The 23,479-nt window shown below is 40.8% G+C and overlaps 1 protein-coding gene across 2 annotated transcripts; it reads right to left on the minus strand.

Moving 5' to 3' along the window:
- Positions 1–29: 29 nt before the first annotated feature.
- Positions 30–22,220, minus strand: LOC117516715 (enteropeptidase-like). Of its 2 annotated transcripts, none has more exons than XR_004562528.1 (4): positions 22,057–22,220; positions 17,661–17,800; positions 446–500; positions 30–369 (listed from the first exon to the last, which is right to left on the minus strand). XR_004562528.1 is itself a non-coding variant. In XM_034177551.1 (4 exons), exons 2-4 carry the CDS (start codon positions 17,847–17,849, stop codon positions 239–241), a joined length of 375 nt encoding a protein of 124 aa, XP_034033442.1. In that variant the 5' UTR covers positions 17,850–17,874; positions 22,039–22,220; the 3' UTR covers positions 30–238. The 2 variants fall into 2 exon arrangements, 1 of the variants encoding a protein (XP_034033442.1); XM_034177551.1 differs by having other exon boundaries at positions 17,661–17,874; positions 22,039–22,220.
- Between the last annotated feature and the right edge of the window lie 1,259 nt (positions 22,221–23,479).

Here is a 23,479-nt window from a genome sequence, read left to right on the forward strand (position 1 = left end):
TCAAACATTCAGGAGTTAATTTTTGTTGAAAACAAGCCTTTTATAATGATAGAAGCACATTTGACATGATTGTGTTTATACAATAAATAATCAGTAATGAAGTGTTGTTCATTAAAAAGTGATTTATGTCCATGTCTACTCAGATTTCAGCCACTCCTGGTTTTAAAATGATTAAAAGTTTAACTTTGTTGAAGATTGTAAATAAAGATTAAAAATAAAAATCTGGTAATCAGTCTTTTTATGACTTAAAGAGAGGCAGCTGTGACAACGAGCGTCTGGTTTCTGTGATCCAAGAAGTGAAAAAAGAGACACGTGCATAAACTCCAGGTCTGTCAGGTCGGCCACAGCCAATCCCAAAGGACGTCACGCCTGCAACCAATCACAACACCCGCAATGGTCAACTAAACAGAGAAACACAGAGAGCCAGAAATACAGAGACACTAACCTGCTAGAGTCCAGAGTCCATGGTCGAGATGCATCAGTGGGCCACCAGAGTCACCCTGGAAACAGACATTTCATTCTGCTTTTGCTTCTGTGATCCATCAAATTCATTCATTCATTCATTTGTGAATCAAGTTGGATGAAAAATCTTTACAGTAATAAAACAAACAAACTAGATTTGCAAGAAAATATTAAGGGTCCAAGTACCCCGGGTGCTACCATGGATCCAGGCCTGCGCCAAGCAGGGACCATGGAGACACCCTGTAAGACTCTCAGGCACGATCGACATGAACTTTGGAGCATGTTAGATCTCTGAAATTCAGAAATATATGCATTGCACCCCCATCTAGTAGTGCAGTTCTACCAAATTTAGCAGTGTGAATCTAACCGAGGCCGTCCATACACCTGGCAAATTTTATGCTATTTGGTAATCTCATGAATGAGAAAAATCAATCAATTAATTAAATCCATCACATATGATCAAATTGAAAGTCAAGAAACTTGTAAACAAACTAAAAAAGGTTTAAGGTTTCCAGTCCATTTTTTTTTTTTTTTTGGTCACACTGCAGAGAATGTTTTGACACCAATCTGGACTTTTTATGTCAAAAATCTACAGACAAGTTCACAGCGGACTATTTTGTATATTTTGCCTATTCACACAGGTGTGGCCTATACCATTGGAAAGAGCTTAATCCCCCAATTGCAACTGTACAAAAATTTGCGATGTGCAGCTGACAGATCAGAATTTATTCAGTCGTTTTTTTCAAGGCGGTTTTATTATTTATAGTGCCACCTAGTATTTTTACTGGCCATTTGTTGTTTTTTTCATACAGACAGTTGGTACTGTGCTCTACTCACCATAAACAGTATTCTGGTTGAAGGTGCCAAATTTGGCAGCATTTGGTCCATCCATTAACGAGAACACATTTTGAGTTGTTTTGGCTGTATGAAAATTAAAAGTTTGAAATGATGTTTATAAGAAGTGATTTATCATTGTATTTTACAATAAAACAGAACCTTGTAGGACTCTCAGGGAAAAACTATGAGATTTTGAGCAATTTGTACCTTTGAAAATCAATCAATCAATCAATTTTTTATATAGCGCCAAATCACAACAAACAGTTGCCCCAAGGCGCTTTATATTGTAAGGCAAGGCCATACAATAATTATGTAAAACCCCAACGGTCAAAACGACCCCCTGTGAGCAAGCATTTGGCTACAGTGGGAAGGAAAAAACTCCCTTTTAACAGGAAGAAACCTCCAGCAGAACCAGGCTCAGGGAGGGGCAGTCTTCTGCTAGGACTGGTTGGGGCTGAGGGAGAGAACCAGGAAAAAGACATGCTGTGGAGGGGAGCAGAGATCGATCACTAATGATTAAATGCAGAGTGGTGCATACAGAGCAAAAAGAGAAAGAAACAGTGCATCATGGGAACCCCCCAGCAGTCTACATCTATAGCAGCATAACTAAGGGATGGTTCAGGGTCACCTGATCCAGCCCTAACTATAAGCTTTAGCAAAAAGGAAAGTTTTAAGCCTAATCTTAAAAGTAGAGAGGGTGTCTGTCTCCCTGATCTGAATTGGGAGCTGGTTCCACAGGAGAGGAGCCTGAAAGCTGAAGGCTCTGCCTCCCATTCTACTCTTACAAACCCTAGGAACTACAAGTAAGCCTGCAGTGTGAGAGCGAAGCGCTCTATTGGGGTGATATGGTACTACGAGGTCCCTAAGATAAGATGGGACCTGATTATTCAAAACCTTATAAGTAAGAAGAAGAATTTAAAATTCTATTCTAGAATTAACAGGAAGCCAATGAAGAGAGGCCAATATGGGTGAGATATGCTCTCTCCTTCTAGTCCCCATCAGTACTCTAGCTGCAGCATTTTGAATTAACTGAAGGCTTTTTAGGGAACTTTTAGGACAACCTGATAATAATGAATTACAATAGTCCAGCCTAGAGGAAATAAATGCATGAATTAGTTTTTCAGCATCACTCTGAGACAAGACCTTTCTGATTTTAGAGATATTGCGTAAATGCAAAAAAGCAGTCCTACATATTTGTTTAATATGCGCTTTGAATGACATATCCTGATCGAAAATGACTCCAAGATTTCTCACAGTATTACTAGAGGTCAGGGTAATGCCATCCAGAGTAAGGATCTGGTTAGACACCATGTTTCTAAGATTTGTGGGGCCAAGTACAATAACTTCAGTTTTATCTGAGTTTAAAAGCAGGAAATTAGAGGTCATCCATGTCTTTATGTCTGTAAGACAATCCTGCAGTTTAGCTAATTGGTGTGTGTCCTCTGGCTTCATGGATAGATAAAGCTGGGTATCATCTGCGTAACAATGAAAATTTAAGCAATACCGTCTAATAATACTGCCTAAGGGAAGCATGTATAAAGTGAATAAAATTGGTCCTAGCACAGAACCTTGTGGAACTCCATAATTAACTTTAGTCTGTGAAGAAGATTCCCCATTTACATGAACAAATTGTAATCTATTAGACAAATATGATTCAAACCACCGCAGCGCAGTGCCTTTAATACCTATGGCATGCTCTAATCTCTGTAATAAAATTTTATGGTCAACAGTATCAAAAGCAGCACTGAGGTCTAACAGAACAAGCACAGAGATGAGTCCACTGTCCGAGGCCATAAGATCATTTGTAACCTTCACTAATGCTGTTTCTGTACTATGATGAATTCTAAACCCTGACTGAAACTCTTCAAATAGACCATTCCTCTGCAAATGATCAGTTAGCTGTTTTACAACTACCCTTTCAAGAATTTTTGAGAGAAAAGGAAGGTTGGAGATTGGCCTATAATTAGCTAAGATAGCTGGGTCAAGTGATGGCTTTTTAAGTAATGGTTTAATTACTGCCACCTTAAAAGCCTGTGGTACATAGCCAACTAACAAAGATAGATTGATCATATTTAAGATCGAAGCATTAAATAATGGTAGGGCTTCCTTGAGCAGCCTGGTAGGAATGGGGTCTAATAAACATGTTGATGGTTTGGATGAAGTAACTAATGAAAACTAATGAAAAAATCAAAGTAAATGTGCTTTACGGTGCGATCTAGTGGTGCAGTTCCATCGAAATTGGAACTGCACCTCTAACAGAGGCCATGTACATACCTACCTGATTTCATGCCATTCATTGATCCCATTAATGAGAAAATGCATCATGAAGTAAAGAGCACCATACACGATCAAACTTAAAGCCACGAAAACTGTAAACAGAGCAACAAATTTTAAGGCTTCTCGTCCAATTACTGAGAATCGCAAACCAGGGCATGTTTTGACACCAATTTGCAGTTTCTACATCAACATCATATTTCGCAATGTTGCAGAAAAGAGTTTCCAAGCGGGAGTGCATGTGACCTACATGGTTAGAACAGGCTCACTCCACTGATCACAATGTTTTCCAGTGGTATTTCTAAGATGGCACTATTATGGACGGCTGCGTGCCAGACTGCTCCTCATTATTGTCATTGTTTACTATTTATTTATTTCTACTTCCTCTGCTTTCTTTTAGTGAATAACGTTAATAATTTGTTGGACAGTGAATACATACTGCTTTACTCTGGGAGTGTTTTTCCTGAGCAGGGTCCCGATCATGTCGGAGCTGCGTGAATGCTCCTTTGTTTACAGGAGGGACCAGCTGATGGAGCTCCGGGGTGGAAGCCCAAACGGGGAAAGACATGATATCCCTAAAGAACTGCAGAGGAAATACTGGGGCTGTAGAGCTGGGAGGAGACAGAGACAAAGGAAGAGGAGATATCATCTGAATCATCCTTCCATTGTGATGGGGAACGTAAGATCGCTGGCGAAAGTATGGATGAAGTAACATCACTTGTGAGGAGCGACAGTGTGTTCCATGAGGGCTCAGGCTTGTGCTTCACGGAGACATGGCTCCACAACAACATACCAGACTCTATTGTGAGTTTACCCGGCTTTCAGTTGGTGCAAGGTGACCAGAGCTGCACCGACAGTGCAAAAAAGAAAGGTGTGTAAATGGTAAATAGACTGCACTTATATAGAGCTTTTCCATCTGCATCAGACGCTCAAAGCGCTTTACAATTATGCCTCATATTCACCCCGATGTCAGGGTGCTGCCATACAAGGTGCTCACTACACACCAGGAGCAATAGGGGATTAAGGACCTTGCCCAAGGGCCCTTAGTGACGTTCCAGTCAGTGGAGATTTGAACCGAGGATCTTCTGGTCTCCAGCCCAACACCTTAACCACTAGACCATCACCTCCTCCTGTGTGTGTGTGTGTGTGTGTGGGGGGGTGTCACGTTCTACATGAACAGCAAATGGTACATTCCAGGACACATCACGGTGAGGGAGCGTGTGTGTAATCCAAACACTGAGCTGCTGGCAGTGAATCTCTGTCATGATCTGCAGAGTTTTCACACGCCATTGTAATCATGGTTTACATCCAAGCAGTGGCAGATGTGTCGTGAGCCAGTGACATCATCACCTCCACGACAGCGAGGCTGCATCCCAGTACTTTCATCACCACATCTGGGGATTTTAACTGTGTTCCCCTTTCAACATCCCTTCTCACTTTCAAGCAGTTTGTTGATGGTAAAACAAGAGATAATAAGACTATTGACTTGCTGGATGCTGATGTCAAGGAAGCACACTGTGCCACAGCACACCCCCACCCACCCCGCTCGGCAAAGCCAACCATAACCTGGTTTATTTAAAGCCAGTTTGCATTCCTGCAGTTCGACGGCAACCTGTGATCACCAAAGTGGTTCGGAGGTGGTCACAGGAGGCAGAGGAAAGTCTTCACGGATGTTTTGAGGTGACTGCCTGGGCTGTGCTCTGTGATGCTCAGGGGGAGGACATCGAAAGCATTACGGGCTGCATAAAGGATTATATCAACTTCTGTACAGACAATATCATCCCAACCAAGACTGTGCGTTGTTACCTCAACAACAAATCGTGGGTGACCAAGGGCATCAAGGCGACACTGAACAGGAAGAAGGCTGCCTTCAGGAGTGGAGACACAGATGAACTGAAGAAGGTGCAGCAAGAACTGAGGGAGAAGATCGCAGAGGGGAAGGACAGTTACAGGAGGAAGCTTGAGAACAACCTCCAGGAGAACAACATGAGGTAGGTGTGGAAGGGGATGATGATCATCACTGGTCATGGTAAGAAGGCAGACCAGATGATGGAAGGAGACCTTCACAAAGCCAACAAGATAAATCTGTTCTTTAACAGGTTTGACAACATGGACTCTTCCTACCCTTCCCCCAGTTTCTGTCAGTGCCCCCTCCCCTTTACACTCACTGCACACCCCAATTATTACCACCCCCTCCTCCCACCAACCTGCCCCCACTCCCCTCTCTCCACTACTCCTTCATCCTCCACAAAGCCTCCCATCACCATCACTGCTGAGGAGGTGAGAAGAGAATGTAGTCGTCTGTGTCCAGGAAAGGCTGCGGGTCCTGATGGCCTCAGCCCCAGAGTGCTGAAGGGACGTCCTCTCCAGCTGTGTGGGATTTTCCAGTACATCTTCAACTTGAGCCTGAGCCAGATGGTTGTTCCTGAGTGGTGGAAAACCTCATGTCTGGCTCCTGTGCCCAAGAAAAGCAATAAATCAATCAATTTTATTTATATAGTGCCAAATCACAACAAACAGTTGCCCCAAGGCGCTTTATATTGTAAGGCAAAGCCATACAATAATTACAGAAAAACCCCAACGGTCAAAACGACCCCCTGTGAGCAAGCAGTTGGCGACAGTGGGAAGGAAAAACTCCCTTTTAACAGAAAGAAACCTCCACCAGAACCAGGCTCAGGGAGGAGCAGTCTTCTGCTGGGACTGGTTGGGGCTGAGGGAGAGAACCAGGAAAAAGACATGCTGTGGAAGAGAGCAGAGATCAATCACTAATGATTAAATGCAGAGTGGTGCATACAGAGCAAAAAGAGAAAGAAACACTCAGTGCATCATGGGAACCCCCAGCAGTCTAAGTCTATAGCAGCATAACTAAGGGATGGTTCAGGGTCACCTGATCCAGCCCTAACTATAACCTTTAGCAAAAAGGAAAGTTTTAAGCCTAATCTTAAAAGTAGAGAGGGTGTCTGTCTCCCTAATCCGAATCGGGAGCTGGTTCCACAGGAGAGAAGCCTGAAAGCTGAAGGCTCTGCCTCCCATTCTACTCTTAAAAACCCTAGGAACTACAAATAAGCCTGCAGTCTGAGAGTGAAGTGCTCTATTGGGGTGATATGGTACTATGAGGTCCCTAAGATAAGATGGGACCTGATTATTCAAAACCATAAAAGTAAGAAGAATAATTTTAAATTCTATTCTGGAATTAACAGGAAGCCAATGAAGAGAGGCCAATATGGGTGAGATATGCTCTCTCCTTCTAGTCCCCTGTCAGTACTCTAGCTGCAGCATTTTGAATTAACTGAAGGCTTTTCAGGGAACTTTTAGGACAACCTGATAATAATGAATTACAATAGTCCAGCCTAGAGGAAATAAATGCATGAATTAGTTTTTCAGCATCACTCTGAGACAAGACCTTTCTAATTTTAGAGATATTGCGCAAATGCAAAAAAAAGCAGTGCTACATATTTGCTTAATATGCTCATTGAAGGACATATCCTGATCAAAAATGACTCCAAGATTTCTCACAGTATTACTAGAGGTCAGGGTAATGCCATCCAGAGTAAGGATCTGGTTAGACACCATGTTTCTAAGATTTGTGGGGCCAAGTACAATAACTTCAGTTTTATCTGAATTTAAAAGCAGGAAATTAGAGGTCATCCATGTCTCTATGTCTGTAAGACATTCCTGTAGTTTAACTAATTGGTGTGTGTCCTCTGGCTTCATGGATAGATAAAGCTGGGTATCATCTGCGTAGCAATGAAAATTTAAGCAATGCTTTCTAATAATACTGCCTAAGGGAAGCATGTATAAAGTGAATAAAATTGGTCCTAGCACAGAACCTTGTGGAACTCCATAATTAACCTTAGTCTGTGAAGAAGACTCCCCATTTACATGAACAAATTGTAATCCATTAGATAAATATGATTCAAACCACCACAGCGCAGTGCCTTTAATACCTATGGCATGCTCTAATTTTTGTAATAAAATTTTATGGTCAACAGTATCAAAAGCAGCACTGAGGTCTAACAGGACAAGCACAGAGATGAGTCCACTGTCTGAGGCCATAAGAAGATCATTTGTAACCTTCACTAATGCTGTTTCTGTACTATGATGAATTCTAAAACCTGACTGAAACTCTTCAAATAGACCATTCCTCTGCAGATGATCAGTTAGCTGTTTTACAACTACCCTTTCAAGAATTTTTGAGAGAAAAGGAAGGTTGGAGATTGGCCTATAATTAGCTAAGATAGCTAGGTCAAGTGATGGCTTTTTAAGTAATGGTTTAATTACTGCCACCTTAAAAGCCTGTGGTACATAGCCAACTAACAAAGATAGATTGATCATATTTAAGATCGAAGCATTAAATAATGGTAGGGCTTCCTTGAGCAGCCTGGTAGGAATGGGGTCTAATAGACATGTTGATGGTTTGGATGAAGTAACTAATGAAAATAACAGACAGAACAATCGGAGAGAAAGAGTCTAACCAAATATCGGCATCACTGAAAGCAGCCGAACATAAAGATATGTCTTTGGGATGGTTATGAATATTTTTTTCTCTAATAGTTAAAATTTTATTAGCAAAGAAAGTCATGAAGTCACTACTAGTTAAAGTTAAAGGAATACTCGGCTCAATAGAGCTCTGACTCTTTGTCAGCCTGGCTACAGTGCTGAAAAGAAACCTGGGGTTGTTGTTATTTTCTTCAATTAGTGATGAGTAGTAAGATGTCCTAGCGGAGGGCTTTTTTATAGAGCAACAGACTCTTTTTCCAGGCTAAGTGAAGATCTTCTAAATTAGTGAGGACAAGATAAGAGTAACCCCAACACAGTTAATGACTACAGACTTGTGGCCCGAACATCACATGTTAAGAAGTCACTGGAGATGCTCATCCTGAGGCTCCTCCACACAGTCACTGAATTATCACTGGACCCCCTGCAGTTTGTGTACCAGCCCAGCATCGGAATGGAGGATGCCAACATCTTCATGCTGCACAGAGCTTATTCTCACCTGGAGGAGGCAGGCAGCACTGTGACACTCATGTTCTTTGAATTCTCCAGTGCCTTCAACACCATCCAGCCTGACTTGCTCGGCAATAAGCTACAGGACATGAAGGTGGAGACTCCAATGGTGGCCTGGATTATCAACTACCTCACAGGCTGCCCACAGTATGTGAGGCTTCGAGACATTACATCTGACACCATCAGGAGCAGCATGGCAGCACCACAGGGAACGGTCCTGTCTCTCTTTCTGTTTTTTACAACCAGTCTGTGTTTGTTTGTTTGTTTTTAATACAACAGTATTATTTCACATAAATTCTTGGAAATAGGGCAGTTGCCTCTAAATCAAATCAAATCAAATCAATTTTATTTATATAGCACCAAATCACAACAGTCGCCCCAAGGCACTTTATATTGTAAGGCAAAAGCCATACAATAATTACAGAAAAACCCCAACCGGCAAAACGACCCCCTATGAGCAAGCACCTGGCGACAGTGGGAAGGAAAACTCCCTTTTAACAGGAAGAAACCTCCAGCAGAACCAGGCTCAGGGAGGGGCAGTCTTCTGCTGGGACTGGTTGGGGCTGAGGGGAGAGAATCAGGAAAAGGACATGCTGTGGAAGAGAGCAGAGATCAATCACTAATGATTAAAAGCAGAGTGGTGCATACAGAGCAAAAAGAGAAAGAAACACTCAGTGCATCATGGGAACCCCCCAGCAGTCTACGTCTATAGCAGCATAACTAAGGGACGGTTCAGGGTCACCTGATCCAGCCCTAACTATAAGTTTTGATAGGCTCATAACTATAAGCTAAGTGATCAGAGTACTTACTGTAAGGGGAAAAGTTAGATGTAATCCATAAAAGAACTCCAGGTCGCAGAAAAGCTTCTTTTGCTTGTCTTGTATCTGAGCTTTTCCAGAGGCAGAAAGGAAAACACCTCCTTCAACCACTGTGGAGACGATGGGGTTTCTTTGCCTTCTAGTTCTACCTCTACTGCCTCTACTGGTGGTTGGCTCTCACTGCGGTATTGTATCACTTCCTGTTCCGGAGCACAGCGGTGTTTTTCTGTATCTGTTAGCTGTTTAATCTGCGCAGTTAGATTGATCTAGTTATCTAGATTACGATTTGTTTCCCAGTGTAATCTTTACGTGCCTTAACTAAAGCACTCCTTCTGCTGAATCACCTCTAAATTATTTACACATTATTCACTTTGCGTGTTTTAAATGTGGTCTATTAAACATTAGGTCTCTCTCTTCTAAGTCCCTCTTGATAAATGATATAATAATTGATCAACATATTGATTTATTCTGCCTTACAGAAACCTGGTTACAGCAGGATGAATATGTTAGTTTAAATGAGTCAACACCCCCGAGTCACACTAACTGTCAGAATGCTCGTAGCACGGGCCGAGGCGGAGGATTAGCAGCAATCTTCCATTCCAGCTTATTAATTAATCAAAAACCCAGACAGAGCTTTAATTCATTTGAAAGCTTGTCTCTTAGTCTTGTCCATCCAAATTGGAAGTCCCAAAAACCAGTTTTATTTGTTATTATCTATCGTCCACCTGGTCGTTACTGTGAGTTTCTCTGTGAATTTTCAGACCTTTTGTCTGACTTAGTGCTTAGCTCAGATAAGATAATTATAGTGGGCGATTTTAACATCCACACAGATGCTGAGAATGACAGCCTCAACACTGCATTTAATCTATTATTAGACTCTATTGGCTTTGCTCAAAAAGTAAATGAGTCCACCCACCACTTTAATCATATCTTAGATCTTGTTCTGACTTATGGTATGGAAATAGAAGACTTAACAGTATTCCCTGAAAACTCCCTTCTGTCTGATCATTTCTTAATAACATTTACATTTACTCTGATGGACTACCCAGCAGTGGGGAATAAGTTTCATTACACTAGAAGTCTTTCAGAAAGCGCTGTAACTAGGTTTAAGGATATGATTCCTTCTTTATGTTCTCTAATGTCATATACCAACACAGTGCAGAGTAGCTACCTAAACTCTGTAAGGGAGATAGAGTATCTCGTCAATAGTTTTACATCCTCATTGAAGACAACTTTGGATGCTGTAGCTCCTCTGAAAAAGAGAGCTTTAAATCAGAAGTGTCTGACTCCGTGGTATAACTCACAAACTCGTAGCTTAAAGCAGATAACCCGTAAGTTGGAGAGGAAATGGCGTCTCACTAATTTAGAAGATCTTCACTTAGCCTGGAAAAAGAGTCTGTTGCTCTATAAAAAAGCCCTCCGTAAAGCTAGGACATCTTTCTACTCATCACTAATTGAAGAAAATAAGAACAACCCCAGGTTTCTTTTCAGCACTGTAGCCAGGCTGACAAAGAGTCAGAGCTCTATTGAGCTGAGTATTCCATTAACTTTAACTAGTAATGACTTCATGACTTTCTTTGCTAACAAAATTTTAACTATTAGAGAAACAATTACTCATAACCATCCCAAAGACGTATCGTTATCTTTGGCTGCTTTCAGTGATGCCGGTATTTGGTTAGACTCTTTCTCTCCGATTGTTCTGTCTGAGTTATTTTCATTAGTTACTTCATCCAAACCATCAACATGTTTATTAGACCCCATTCCTACCAGGCTGCTCAAGGAAGCCCTACCATTATTTAATGCTTCAATCTTAAATATGATCAATCTATCTTTGTTAGTTGGCTATGTACCACAGGCTTTTAAGGTGGCAGTAATTAAACCATTACTTAAAAAGCCATCACTTGACCCAGCTATCTTAGCTAATTATAGGCCAATCTCCAACCTTCCTTTTCTCTCAAAAATTCTTGAAAGGGTAGTTGTAAAACAGCTAACTGATCATCTGCAGAGGAATGGTCTATTTGAAGAGTTTCAGTCAGGTTTTAGAATTCATCATAGTACAGAAACAGCATTAGTGAAGGTTACAAATGATCTTCTTATGGCCTCGGACAGTGGACTCATCTCTGTGCTTGTTCTGTTAGACCTCAGTGCTGCTTTTGATACTGTTGACCATAACATTTTATTACAGAGATTAGAGCATGCCATAGGTATTAAAGGCACTGCGCTGCGGTGGTTTGAATCATATTTGTCTAATAGATTACAATTTGTTCATGTAAATGGGGAATCTTCTTCACAGACTAAAGTTAATTATGGAGTTCCACAAGGTTCTGTGCTAGGACCAATTTTATTCACTTTATACATGCTTCCCTTAGGCAGTATTATTAGACGGTATTGCTTAAATTTTCATTGTTACGCAGATGATACCCAGCTTTATCTATCCATGAAGCCAGAGGACACACACCAATTAGCTAAACTGCAGGATTGTCTTACAGACATAAAGACATGGATGACCTCTAATTTCCTGCTTTTAAACTCAGATAAAACTGAAGTTATTGTACTTGGCCCCACAAATCTTAGAAACATGGTGTCTAACCAGATCCTTACTCTGGATGGCATTACCCTGACCTCTAGTAATACTGTGAGAAATCTTGGAGTCATTTTTGATCAGGATATGTCATTCAAAGCGCATATTAAACAAATATGTAGGACTGCTTTTTTGCATTTACGCAATATCTCTAAAATCAGAAAGGTCTTGTCTCAGAGTGATGCTGAAAAACTAATTAATGCATTTATTTCCTCTAGGCTGGACTATTGTAATTCCTTATTATCAGGTTGTCCTAAAAGTTCCCTAAAAAGCCTTCAGTTAATTCAAAATGCTGCAGCTAGAGTACTGACGGGGACTAGAAGGAGAGAGCATATCTCACCCATATTGGCCTCTCTTCATTGGCTTCCTGTTAATTCTAGAATAGAATTTAAAATTCTTCTTCTTACTTATAAGGTTTTGAATAATCAGGTCCCATCTTATCTTAGGGACCTCGTAGTACCATATCACCCCAATAGAGCGCTTCGCTCTCAGACTGCAGGCTTACTTGTAGTTCCTAGGGTTTGTAAGAGTAGAATGGGAGGCAGAGCCTTCAGCTTTCAGGCTCCTCTCCTGTGGAACCAGCTCCCAATTCAGATCAGGGAGACAGACACCCTCTCTACTTTTAAGATTAGGCTTAAAACTTTCCTTTTTGCTAAAGCTTATAGTTAGGGCTGGATCGGGTGACCCTGAACCATCCCTTAGTTATGCTGCTATAGACGTAGACTGCTGGGGGGTTCCCATGATGCACTGTTTCTTTCTCTTTTTGCTCTGTATGCACCACTCTGCATTTAATCATTAGTGATCGATCTCTGCTCCCCTCCACAGCATGTCTTTTTTCTGGTTCTCTCCCTCAGCCCCAACCAGTCCCAGCAGAAGACTGCCCCTCCCTGAGCCTGGTTCTGCTGGAGGTTTCTTCCTGTTAAAAGGGAGTTTTTCCTTCCCACTGTAGCCAAGTGCTTGCTCACAGGGGGTCGTTTTGACCGTTGGGGTTTTACATAATTATTGTATGGCCTTGCCTTACAATATAAAGCACCTTGGGGCAACTGTTTGTTGTGATTTGGCGCTATATAAAAAAAAAATTGATTGATTGATTGATAGTTAAAGAGACTCAGTCTGTGAGCGAGTAATGAAGCAAATGCCAAAGCATTCGCCTGTAAGTTTGTGCCCTCACAATTCGGGGGGGAGAGCTATGCTGAAAATGGCTGTGTGGAAATCAGGAGCTTTGGTCTTTTTGCACATATGAGAAAATACCTCAAAAATACTGCCCCAGTAACTGTTTAGGGAGGAGCAGGCCCAAAACATGTGACCCACTGAGGCTGGGCTGTTACCGCATCTCAGGCAGGCAGAGTTTGTGGTGAGAAAAATTCTGTCAAGTTTGTCCTTTGAGTAGTGGAGATGATGGAGCACCTTAAATTGAATTAATCCACGGCGTACACATAATGAAGAGGTGTGTCCTCGAGACAGGCCGTCCCTCCACGCCTCCTCTGAGAGCACGGCCCCCAAATCACTCTCCCATGCAATTTCAGTTTTCTCCCAGGATATCTGATTTAAACCCCTTATCATGTGTATATCTGTTTCTTCTCAAAGGGCTCAAGCTCCAAGATGCTGTCTAATTGGCTTTTAGGTGGCAGGTAAGGAAACGAGGAGAACACTTACTTAGTGAAACTGCATATTTGGAGATATCTAAAGAAATGAGTGTTAAATCGTGGTCTTTCCTGAGGGTCTCAAATGAGGAGAATGTGTCATTTGTAAACAAGCCACTGAAAAATGTCAATCCCTTAACATGCCAATGTTGAAATGTACAGTATTATCCAACACAGACAGGGGGAAGAAGGGATTATTTGATACTGTAAAAAACCAACTAGCCTCTTTTAATCCAAAATGGCTCCTGAACCAAATTTTTAGTGACTCTTTAACCACTGAATGTCTTATGTGGGGAGGTGAGTATAGGTAGTGGGGTACTTAGTAATTCCATTTCTGCCCATTCTATGCCCTATTTATTTTTATATGTAAATACCCAATGTAAAAATTTTACAATGTTTGCAGACCAGTATTAGAAAATAAAGCTTGGCAGTCCGAGACCACCTGACTCTTTAGGCACCTCTAAATATATTTTCTTCATTCTGGGGTTCGAATTATTCCAAATAAATGACGCAATTAACCTATGTAGCTGTTGAAACTTTATCTTTGGTATAAATACTTGAATCATCTGAAAGAGAGAAATCGGGGTAGCACTGTCATCTTCACAATGTTGATTCAGCCCACTAAAGAAATTGGCAGTGCTGACCATTTCTTAAAATCTTGAGTCGCCCTGTCTAATAATGTCTTAAAATGATTATTGTACAGCCCCCCTATCGAGCGAATAATTTTGATCCCTAGATACATAAACTTTTTTTTTCCAGTTTAAATGGGAAAATAGAATAGTTATCTGTATCATTAATTGGTAAACGCAAGCTCTTTGAATAATTTAATTTATAACCTGACAGATGACCAAATTCATCCAGAATACGTAGTATAGATTCTGCTGGGTGGGATATATATAGCAAAAAGTCATCGGCGTAAAGCGAAACCTTATGAGATTTACCTCCCTGAGTGACTCCTTTAATACTGCCATCTGCTCTCTGAGCTATTGCGAGCGGCTCAATGGCCAGGTCATAGAGGTAAGGGGAGATACTACAACCTTTGTTTTTTGTTTTCAGAAAAGTGTTTTTTGTTTTGTAATTTATTTGGAAGCTAATAACTTTTAAATAAAATTGGAAATAGGTACATATAAATGAGCATTATCTAATAGGTTTTGTATGTTTGCTTTTTTACATTAGATTTATTTTATCATTGTTTTTTTATATAAGTAATAATAATATAGTAATATAATAATTGATTAATAAATTAACTAATGCTATATTTTTATCCTCATTATTTCTTCTATCATAATAATTGATTAATTAATTAACTAATGATATAATATATTTACATCATCATTATTATTATTTCTTAGTTTTAAATTTGTGTTTTCATAGACACCCGCGGGGCAGCGTATGAGGCCCGCCCCCAGCGGCTCCTTCGCTGGCAGCCAATGGGGGGGCATGTGCAAAAACATATCCAGCCGCCCTCCGGAGTCCACAGACAAGCAAACAAAAATAAATAACAAATAAAGGCAACATTACTGGTCCTGCATTAAAGGAAGAAAAAGGAAGTGCAAAGAGGAGTCACGTGAACCGAGTGGAAACGTTAACTCTCAATGTCTTAAACTATCAACATTAGCCATTAGCAGTTAGCCGCTAACTCCTGTTAGCTGCCTGCATCTCAGAAAAAGGTCCGTGTCCTAAGGCTTTAGATTCTTTGGGATAAAGTCAATTGCTACAGATGGGTCCTCAAATCATTTTTCTTGGCATGTTGGCAGGATGATGCGGAGAACCGCGGGGGAGACGAACCCAAATTTAATCCCCTGGCAGTTCTGCAGGAGCTGCTTAGCCTCCATAAACGCTGCTCTCCTCTTAGCCACCACAGCGGTGTAATCAGGAAACATACTCATTTTCTTGCCGTGGAGGGTCAGTGAGGTTGTGCTGGCAGCTTTGCAAAACACCATCTCTCTCTCCTGAAAATAGTGAAATTTCACTACCATAAGTCTCGGGGGCTCACCTTCACTGGGTGGTGGACGTAGGCCGCGGTGGGCAAGGTCTCAAGTCAGAACAAAGTCGAGGCCCAGCAGCTCCTGCAGTATCTTAGCCATAGCCTCTGTAGGCCGCTGGCCTCCGCTGTTCTCAATTCCCTCCTTTATCCTGATGATGTGAGCGTTGCATCGGCACTACCGTCCTTCCAAGTCATCCAGTTTTAGCTGTAGTGTAGCAACCTCTGACTTCAGCCGGCCGACATCTCCCTCCATAATCGTCGTCTTATCTGAGGCATTTATTTTGGCGTTTAAGTCATGCATGCACGAGTCTATACGAGACAGTATCTTGCTCTCACTTCTTGTGATAGCCGCCATCACTTCAGATAAGTCCACAGCCTCGTCGCTCAGAGCCCGGGGCTTTAGTGGCCTGGTCTTTACCGGATTTGTTTTTGCTCACAGCAGCTTCTGAGCTGTCGTGAAAGGTGTGCAAATTTGAAAACCAAAAGGTTTGATGGATCCGTATCTTGTGAGCTGGGCAGCTTTCTTTAGGGTTAACCGAAAAAATTGAAATATTTGTTAAAAAGTTCACCCTGGTCAGAAGCTCTGCCAAAACATCCCTACATGTTGTTGCTCACCCGCGACCCCTGTTGCAGATGTTTTATCACTCAGTGGTCTCCTTCCTACCTGTGGCAATCAGGCTGTATAACTAACCCCCTTCTGCAGGATGAATGTATGATGATCAGAGTTTTTCAGTTACTCAGAGTTGTGTGCAATACTGTCAAACATCTTGTGCATGTATCAGGTTGGATGGTCAGGAATGTACTGGACAGAAATGCACAGCTCAGATAGACAGCTATGGCTATAAAAAGGCTTTACTGTAGTGGATAGCAGAGGTAGGTACATGAGTAAGCAGTCCAGAACAAGCAGCAGTATAAAATTATCAAGCAAAAAAGCATGGTCGAAGCAACAGGCTGGAGGTCAGGAACACACAAAGAGGAAGGCAGGACTATGGAAAGCAGAAACAGAGCTGGAATGAAGGCACAAGGCACAACAAACTGGCAAGGGACAAACACACTCATTGAGCTTATATAACCTCAGGTGATAATCAGCAAATCAGAAACAGGTGTGCACGGAAAGCACCAGAACAAGGACATGGCCAGAGAGAGGGAAACACCCATCACCAAGAGCCAAGAGACAGACAAGAGAGATAGAGACAGATAGACTCAAGCAGAAATAACCCAGCAAGAGAATAAACATATAAAAACCAATGAAATAAGGAAAATAGCAAACAGACCAGAGAAATGAAATAAAACCAGATAAACTCAAATCCTGAGAAGCAAGTGTCTTTTAGTCATTTTGCATGAACATGTTGTTGTATAAAAAAAAGAGGCAATGTTTACTGTTTTCTGTTTCGGCACTCTGGCAAAATATTTCCTTTGGGATTAATAAAGTTCTTTCTTATTCTTATTATTCTGGTTGACCCCATGGATCAAATGTTATTTGTGTTAACACATTTTTATTAATTATAGCACCAGATAGAGTTTTTCACTGATGAGTTTTTGTGTACGGGGAGGTTTTTCTGACATCTACCAACCCTGTAAATTTCACATTTGAGCTTCACCTGGTTTAGGGTGCCCAAACACATTTGTGCCGAGGAAAACAACAAATCAAAACAAAAACCAGCACAAAAACAACAGGTCCTTCCACCAGCTTCAATGGTGCTTGGACCCTAAAACAGCAGACTTTTAATTTGGTCAACACACCCAGAATAATTCATTCACTTTCTGCCATGCATCGAGGTCCAGGACACAGTGTCAGGACACTCAGCAGCTTCTCACACATTAAACGCTGGAGGGGTGTTGTTGTCAACCTATAATTCCAACAAGTTTACCAAAAACCTCGAGTCCTCCATGTCTGCTTCCTTGAATGGACATTTAAACACATGCATGATATTAACTCACATGAAATTTAGGTAGTTTAGGTTTAGATCCAGATCACAGTGGACTGTTCTGCATCTACTGTCTATTTTAATCAAAGTAACTCCACCCAGAACCAGATAGGCCCAATGTACCTGACAGGTGTCCACACCACCCTCTGGGTATCCAGCACACAACATGCTGGAGGTGATGTTGTACTCTGGGAGCTGGAGCTGACACTGATCTCGAGCAAGCAAAGGAACCTGGGCCTCCTGCAGAACATTAGGCAGGGAACCTGGAACCACAGATTTACCACATTGTTTAATGGCACAAATCAAAACCATTCAGGATTCAGTTCATTGTGAGTTCTAACATTTTTATTTATTTTTTTTATTTATTAGTTTATTTGACAGGGACAATACAATCAGACATAGCTACAAATCAAAGCTTGTAGCTGAAGTGATGCATACAGAGTATAGCAACAAGTGCTAATTTACAACTCCCATCCCTGGTTAGGCTTTTCTACTCTAACACGACCTAAAAAACATCTTAATTTACATTTGAACATCTATAATAAATAGAACAGTGCAATTCAAAACTCTCATCTCACTCATCTCATTCATTCATTCTCATACAACCCCTGGCAAAAATTATGGAATCACCGGCCTCGGAGGACGTTCATTCAGTTGTTTAATTTTGTAGAAAAAAAGTAGATCACAGACATGACACAAAACTAAAGTCATTTCAAATGGCAACTTTCTGGGCTTTAAGGAAAACACGATAAGAAATCAGGAAAAAAAAAATTGGCAGTCAGTAACGGTTACTTTCATGGAATCATGAAAAACAAAAGAACGCTCCAACACTCACTATATTTTGTTGCAACCACCTCTGGCTTTATAACACTTGCAGTCTCTGAGGCATGGACTTAATGAGTGACAAACAGTACTCTTCATCAATCTGGCTCCAACTTTTCTCTGACTGCTGTTGCCAGATCAGCTTTGCAGGTTGGAGCCTTGTCATGGACCATTTTCTTCAACTTCCACCAAAGATTTTCATTGGATTAAGATCTGGACTATTTGCAGGCCATGACATTGACCCTATGTGTCTTTTTGCAAGGAATGTTTTCACAGTTTTTGCTCTATGGCAAGATGCATTATCATCTTGAAAAATGATTTCATCATCCCCAAACATCCTTTCAATTGATGGGATAAGAAAAGTGTCCAAAATATCAACGAAAACTTGTGCATTTATTGATGATGTAATGACAGCCATCTCCCCAGTGCCTTTACCTGACATGCAGCCCCATATCATCAATGACTGTGGAAATTTACATGTTCTCTTCAGGCAGTCATCTTTATAAATCTCATTGGAACGGCACCAAACAAAAGTTCCAGCATCATCACCTTGCCCAATGCAGATTCGAGATTCATCACTGAATATGACTTTCATCCAGTCATCCACAGTCCACGACTGCTTTTCCTTAGCCCATTGTAACCTTGTTTTTTTTGTTTAGGTGTTAATGATGGCTTTCGTTTAGCTTTTCTGTATGTAAATCCCATTTCCTTTAGGCGGTTTCTTACAGTTCGGTCACAGACGTTGACTCCAGTTTCCTCCCATTCGTTCCTCACTTGTTTTGTTGTGCATTTTCGATTTTTGAGACATATTGCTTTAAGTTTTCTGTCTTGACGCATTGATGTCTTCCTTGGTCTACCAGTATGTTTGCCTTTAACAACCTTCCTATGTTGTTTGTATTTGGTCCAGAGTTTAGACACAGCTGACTGTGAACAACCAACATCTTCTGCAACACTGCATGATGATTTACCCTTTTTTAAGAGTTGGATAATCCTCTCCTTTGTTTCAATTGACATCTCTCGTGTTGGAGCCATGATTCATGTCAGTCCACTTGGTGCAACAGCTCTCCAAGGTGTGATCACTCCTTTTTAGATGCAGACTAACAGCAGATCTGATTTGATGCAGGTGTTAGTTTTGGGGATGAAAATTTACAGGGTGATTCCATAATTTATTCCTCAGAATTGAGTGATTCCATATTTTTTCCCTCTGATTGGTCTAAAAAAGTAACCGTTACTGACTGCCACAATTTTTTTTTTCCTGATTTCTTATAGTGTTTCTTAAAGCCAGAAAGTTGCCATTTGAAATGACTTTAGTTTTGTGTCATGTCTGTGATCTGCTTTTTTTCTACAAAATTAAACAACTGAATGAACATCCTCCGAAGCCGGTGATTCAATAATTTTTGCCAGGGGTTGTATGTTTACTGGTGGGTACAGTTTTGGTTTGATTTAAGCCAAGATTTAAGTTTAAAGGTGAACATTTTCAACTCACTGATCGCCTTAATATCTGTGGGCAGTGAGTTCCAGAGTTTACAGCTTTTGTAAGAAAAGGCTGACTGTTCAAACGAGATTCTGCACTTGGGGATGGTACAGTTATGATTTAAGCTACCTCTTGTTGTCCTGCTGCAGTTTGGTCTCCCTATAAATTCCCTAAGTGGTTCTGGACCCAAATTGTGGTAGCATTTAAAAAATAATTTTAGAAAACAGAAATTGCTAAAACTGTCAAAACTCAATAAGTTATGTTTGTGAAGAATCTGACAGTGATGATGACGGATTGGTTTTCTGTCCATAATTTTGATTGCTTGATTGTAAAGTGAACCAATGCGCTTTGTGGCTGAGGGAGCTGCCTGGGCCCATGCTGTCATGCAATAGGAAATATGAGAGAATATCATCCCATGCATGTACAGCAGGGCCGCCTGGTTTGGAATGAAGTGCCTGATAAGTCTAAAACAATTTATATTTCTTTGTATTGTTTTGGATATTTTCTTTATGTGTTCATCAAATTTTAGTTGCGGGTCAAGAACCAATCCTAGATATTTCATTTCATTTACTTGTTGTATTTCGCTGTTTTGGAAAACTATTTTAAAATTGTGTTCTAATTTTTGTTTTTGATTGAAAAGCACATAGACACTGTTTTAGTGAGGTTAGGGACTAATTGATTTTTGAAAAGCCACTGACTAACCTCAGCCATACATGCAGATAAAACATCTGCAGCTTGCTCTGGTGTCTTTGCGGGTGCATAAAAAACTGCATCGTCCGCGTAAAGTTGGCAGCGAACATCTGGGCAAGATAGTGGAAGGTCATTTATAAAGAGACCAAAAAGCAGTGGCCCCAGTATGGCGCCCTGAGATATTCCCATCAAGATGTTTATCAGGGAGGATTTATCCTGGGCCACTCTCACACACTGCTCCCTATCCTGCAGGAAAGAGGTGAACCACTTCATCGCCTCCGAGGAAATGTTAAATGTGGACATTTTGGCTAAAAGGAGGCTATGACTGACTGTTTCAAATGCCTTTTTAAGATCCACAAACACAGCTCCTACCACTTCACCCTTGTCTAGTGAATTTTTAATGTTTTCTATGAAGCAGCAGTTGGGGATCTTAGTTGAATACCCTGCTCTAAAGCCAAACTGCTGTGGGTGGAGGAACTGGTTGGCCTCCAAGTGGTCAGTCAGTTGAGCTGCCACAACTTTTTCAGTAAGTTTTGACAATACAGGTAAAATTGCTATCGGCCTGTAGTTGTGCATAGAGTCCTGGACTCCTGATTTAAAAATTGGGACAATCACAGCTTTTTTCCAGCCTGAAGGAAATTTACATTTTCTAATGGACAAATTAATAAGGCATGTCAAAGGTTTAACTAACAAGTTACTATAACGTTTGAGAAAGCAGGAATTTATATTACAGATATCATTTGCTTTGGAGCTGGACAGTTTTTGGATAATCTTTGATACTTCATTCTCATTCACTTCTTGTAGACAAAAGTATTCAGAAGAGCACTGTAGTGATTCACTTTCAAATGTGGCTCTCTCAAAATCTTGTTAGTTCTTCGATTGATAGCACAAAGTGCTTATTAAATTCATTGGCCATGATGGTGTTTTCATTAATAATTTTGCCATTCACAATTAATTCTTTAATTCCTTTGGACTTGGTTGTTTTATTTGATTATTCAAATATTTCCAAAGAGATTACTGTTGCCCATAGAATTGCCTATAAGATTTGTATAATAGGAAGCTTGTGCTTTCCTCAGCTATTTCACTACTTTATTTCTCAAGCTTTTAAAAGTAAAATTATCTATGCTGAGTTTGGACTTCAAGGCCAGATCTCTCTTTTTCATGAGTTTCCTTATATCATTATTTAGCCATGGGAGATTGTTTCCCTTTTCTTTGCACTTTTTTTGAATACTGAATTTATTAACTAATTGAGTGATTGCTGCAGTGATTGAATTGCAGCATTCATCAATGTCTTCCAAGGCTAAAATATGTTCCCAATTGAGATGTTTTAGTTCCCTTTCAAATTGAGGGATTTTGGGATAAAGGATTTCATGTCATTTTCATTGTTGTTTAATTTACCAAAGTAGCAAAATCTCTTTTTAGTCAGCTTCCTAGCAGTCAAAGTCAAATTATGGTCAGATAGCCCCGTTATATATGTTTTTATAATGTGCTCAGGTTTGTTTGTAAATGCCATGTCAATGCACATGCACTCACCCTGCTCACTGTCTCGTCCCCATCCAGCAATGAAACATTTGGTTCCTGCCTGCAGTTCCTGACTGAGAGGAGGCAAACACACGGGCTGCACGAAAGCTGAAAAACACACCCAGTGGTTTGTGTTTTGAACAGAATACTCTGCACTTTAGCTGTCATCAATTATAAAGAAACAATAAACATATATATTGTATATGTAGCAGCTGCACTCTGCGTTGTGTTGTTATGACTCCGCCCATTCGCTCCCCTCGGGACGCGAACTCACTATCCTCGTCATGGAAGTCTCGAAGCAGAAAGCTAAAACCCAGGGCTCTGGTCTTGTGACCAGTGAATCCTTTTGAGCTGTTGGGAGTGAGGTTTACTAACAATGTGCACAGTGACACCTGCTGGTTACATATATATCAAATATCAATGAAAAATATGAAAAAAATACTCTAGTTGCAAATTTTGAGTTGGATATCTATTTATACATTATTATTTTCATTATCATTATTAAAGTCTATTGGTCAGACTGCATAATGCAAAACACTATAAAACTGCAGTAACCATATGACATCAGTCAGACCGTGAACTGTTGGACAAGGACGCAACATTTTGTATCCAGGATTTTGGATTTTTATATTTTGTTTGGTTCATTTTCCAGGTGCAGTCATTGATTGTCTGTCCACAAACATACTTTGGTCCTGATGCAGAACAAGTTCAAAAAGCTCCTCAAACAAAAGGCTGCTCCTGCTGAAGTTTAGTGTTGATCCAGGAAAAGATAAAAATGATGAGCAAAACAAACGTTCAAAGCCATCGGTCAGGGGTTAATTTTAGGGTTAGAGTCTTATCTCACTGGGCACGACTATTGGAGAGCAGTTGGAGACATGAAATAGCAACCAAACAAGCAAACGAGCGACAGTATCTCAGTTGGTGTCTCCCTGGTGTCCACTTGAAGATGAAGACAAATGACACATTTGCACACAAAGTGCTCAGCTCTTGTTAACCTGCTATTATGCATGTGAACAGACTCTGGAAATTCCTCCACTGTCTCCAATAATGGCAAAACAAAATAAAATAAATAATAAAGTAAAGAATAATAACATAAGTAAAGATGGCGGCGCTCACGGGTGCAGCGGCTTTTAGCTCTCCAATTTGGTGCTTGTTTTTGTTACTTTTTTCGCGTATATTCTTCAAGTTTTGTAAAGCGAAACACAGCTTCAGCTGTCAGAACCTTATTGACCTCGGTCTGAGGTACAAACTGTCGGTTACGAGCGAATTCCACCATACCATAACCCAGAAGACAGTGAGAACACCAGGCTCTCCGTGGATTACCAGCCTGCCCAGCAGGCGGAGAAGGCGGCGCAGAGACAGGAAGCAGAAGCGAGGATGTTGGTCTGGCTCCGATGCTAGGCTACATAAACAACCTCACAGGCCAGCATTACCG

Source organism: Thalassophryne amazonica, chromosome 9, assembly GCF_902500255.1.
Source record: "Thalassophryne amazonica chromosome 9, fThaAma1.1, whole genome shotgun sequence".
In the NCBI taxonomy this organism is placed as follows: Eukaryota; Metazoa; Chordata; class Actinopteri; order Batrachoidiformes; family Batrachoididae; genus Thalassophryne; species Thalassophryne amazonica.

Excerpts from the sequence above, each read along its gene's own strand:
- LOC117516715 (XM_034177551.1), bottom strand. The coding sequence starts at position 17,849 with ATGGTTTTGATTTGTGCCATTAAACAATGTGGTAAATCTGTGGTTCCA. Across the intron at positions 501-17,660 it reads GTGGTGTGGACACCTGTCAG|GGTGACTCTGGTGGCCCACT; the intron begins GTACATTGGGCC and ends GTCTGTTTCCAG. Across the intron at positions 370-445 it reads TGGACTCTGGACTCTAGCAG|GCGTGACGTCCTTTGGGATT; the intron begins GTTAGTGTCTCT and ends GATTGGTTGCAG.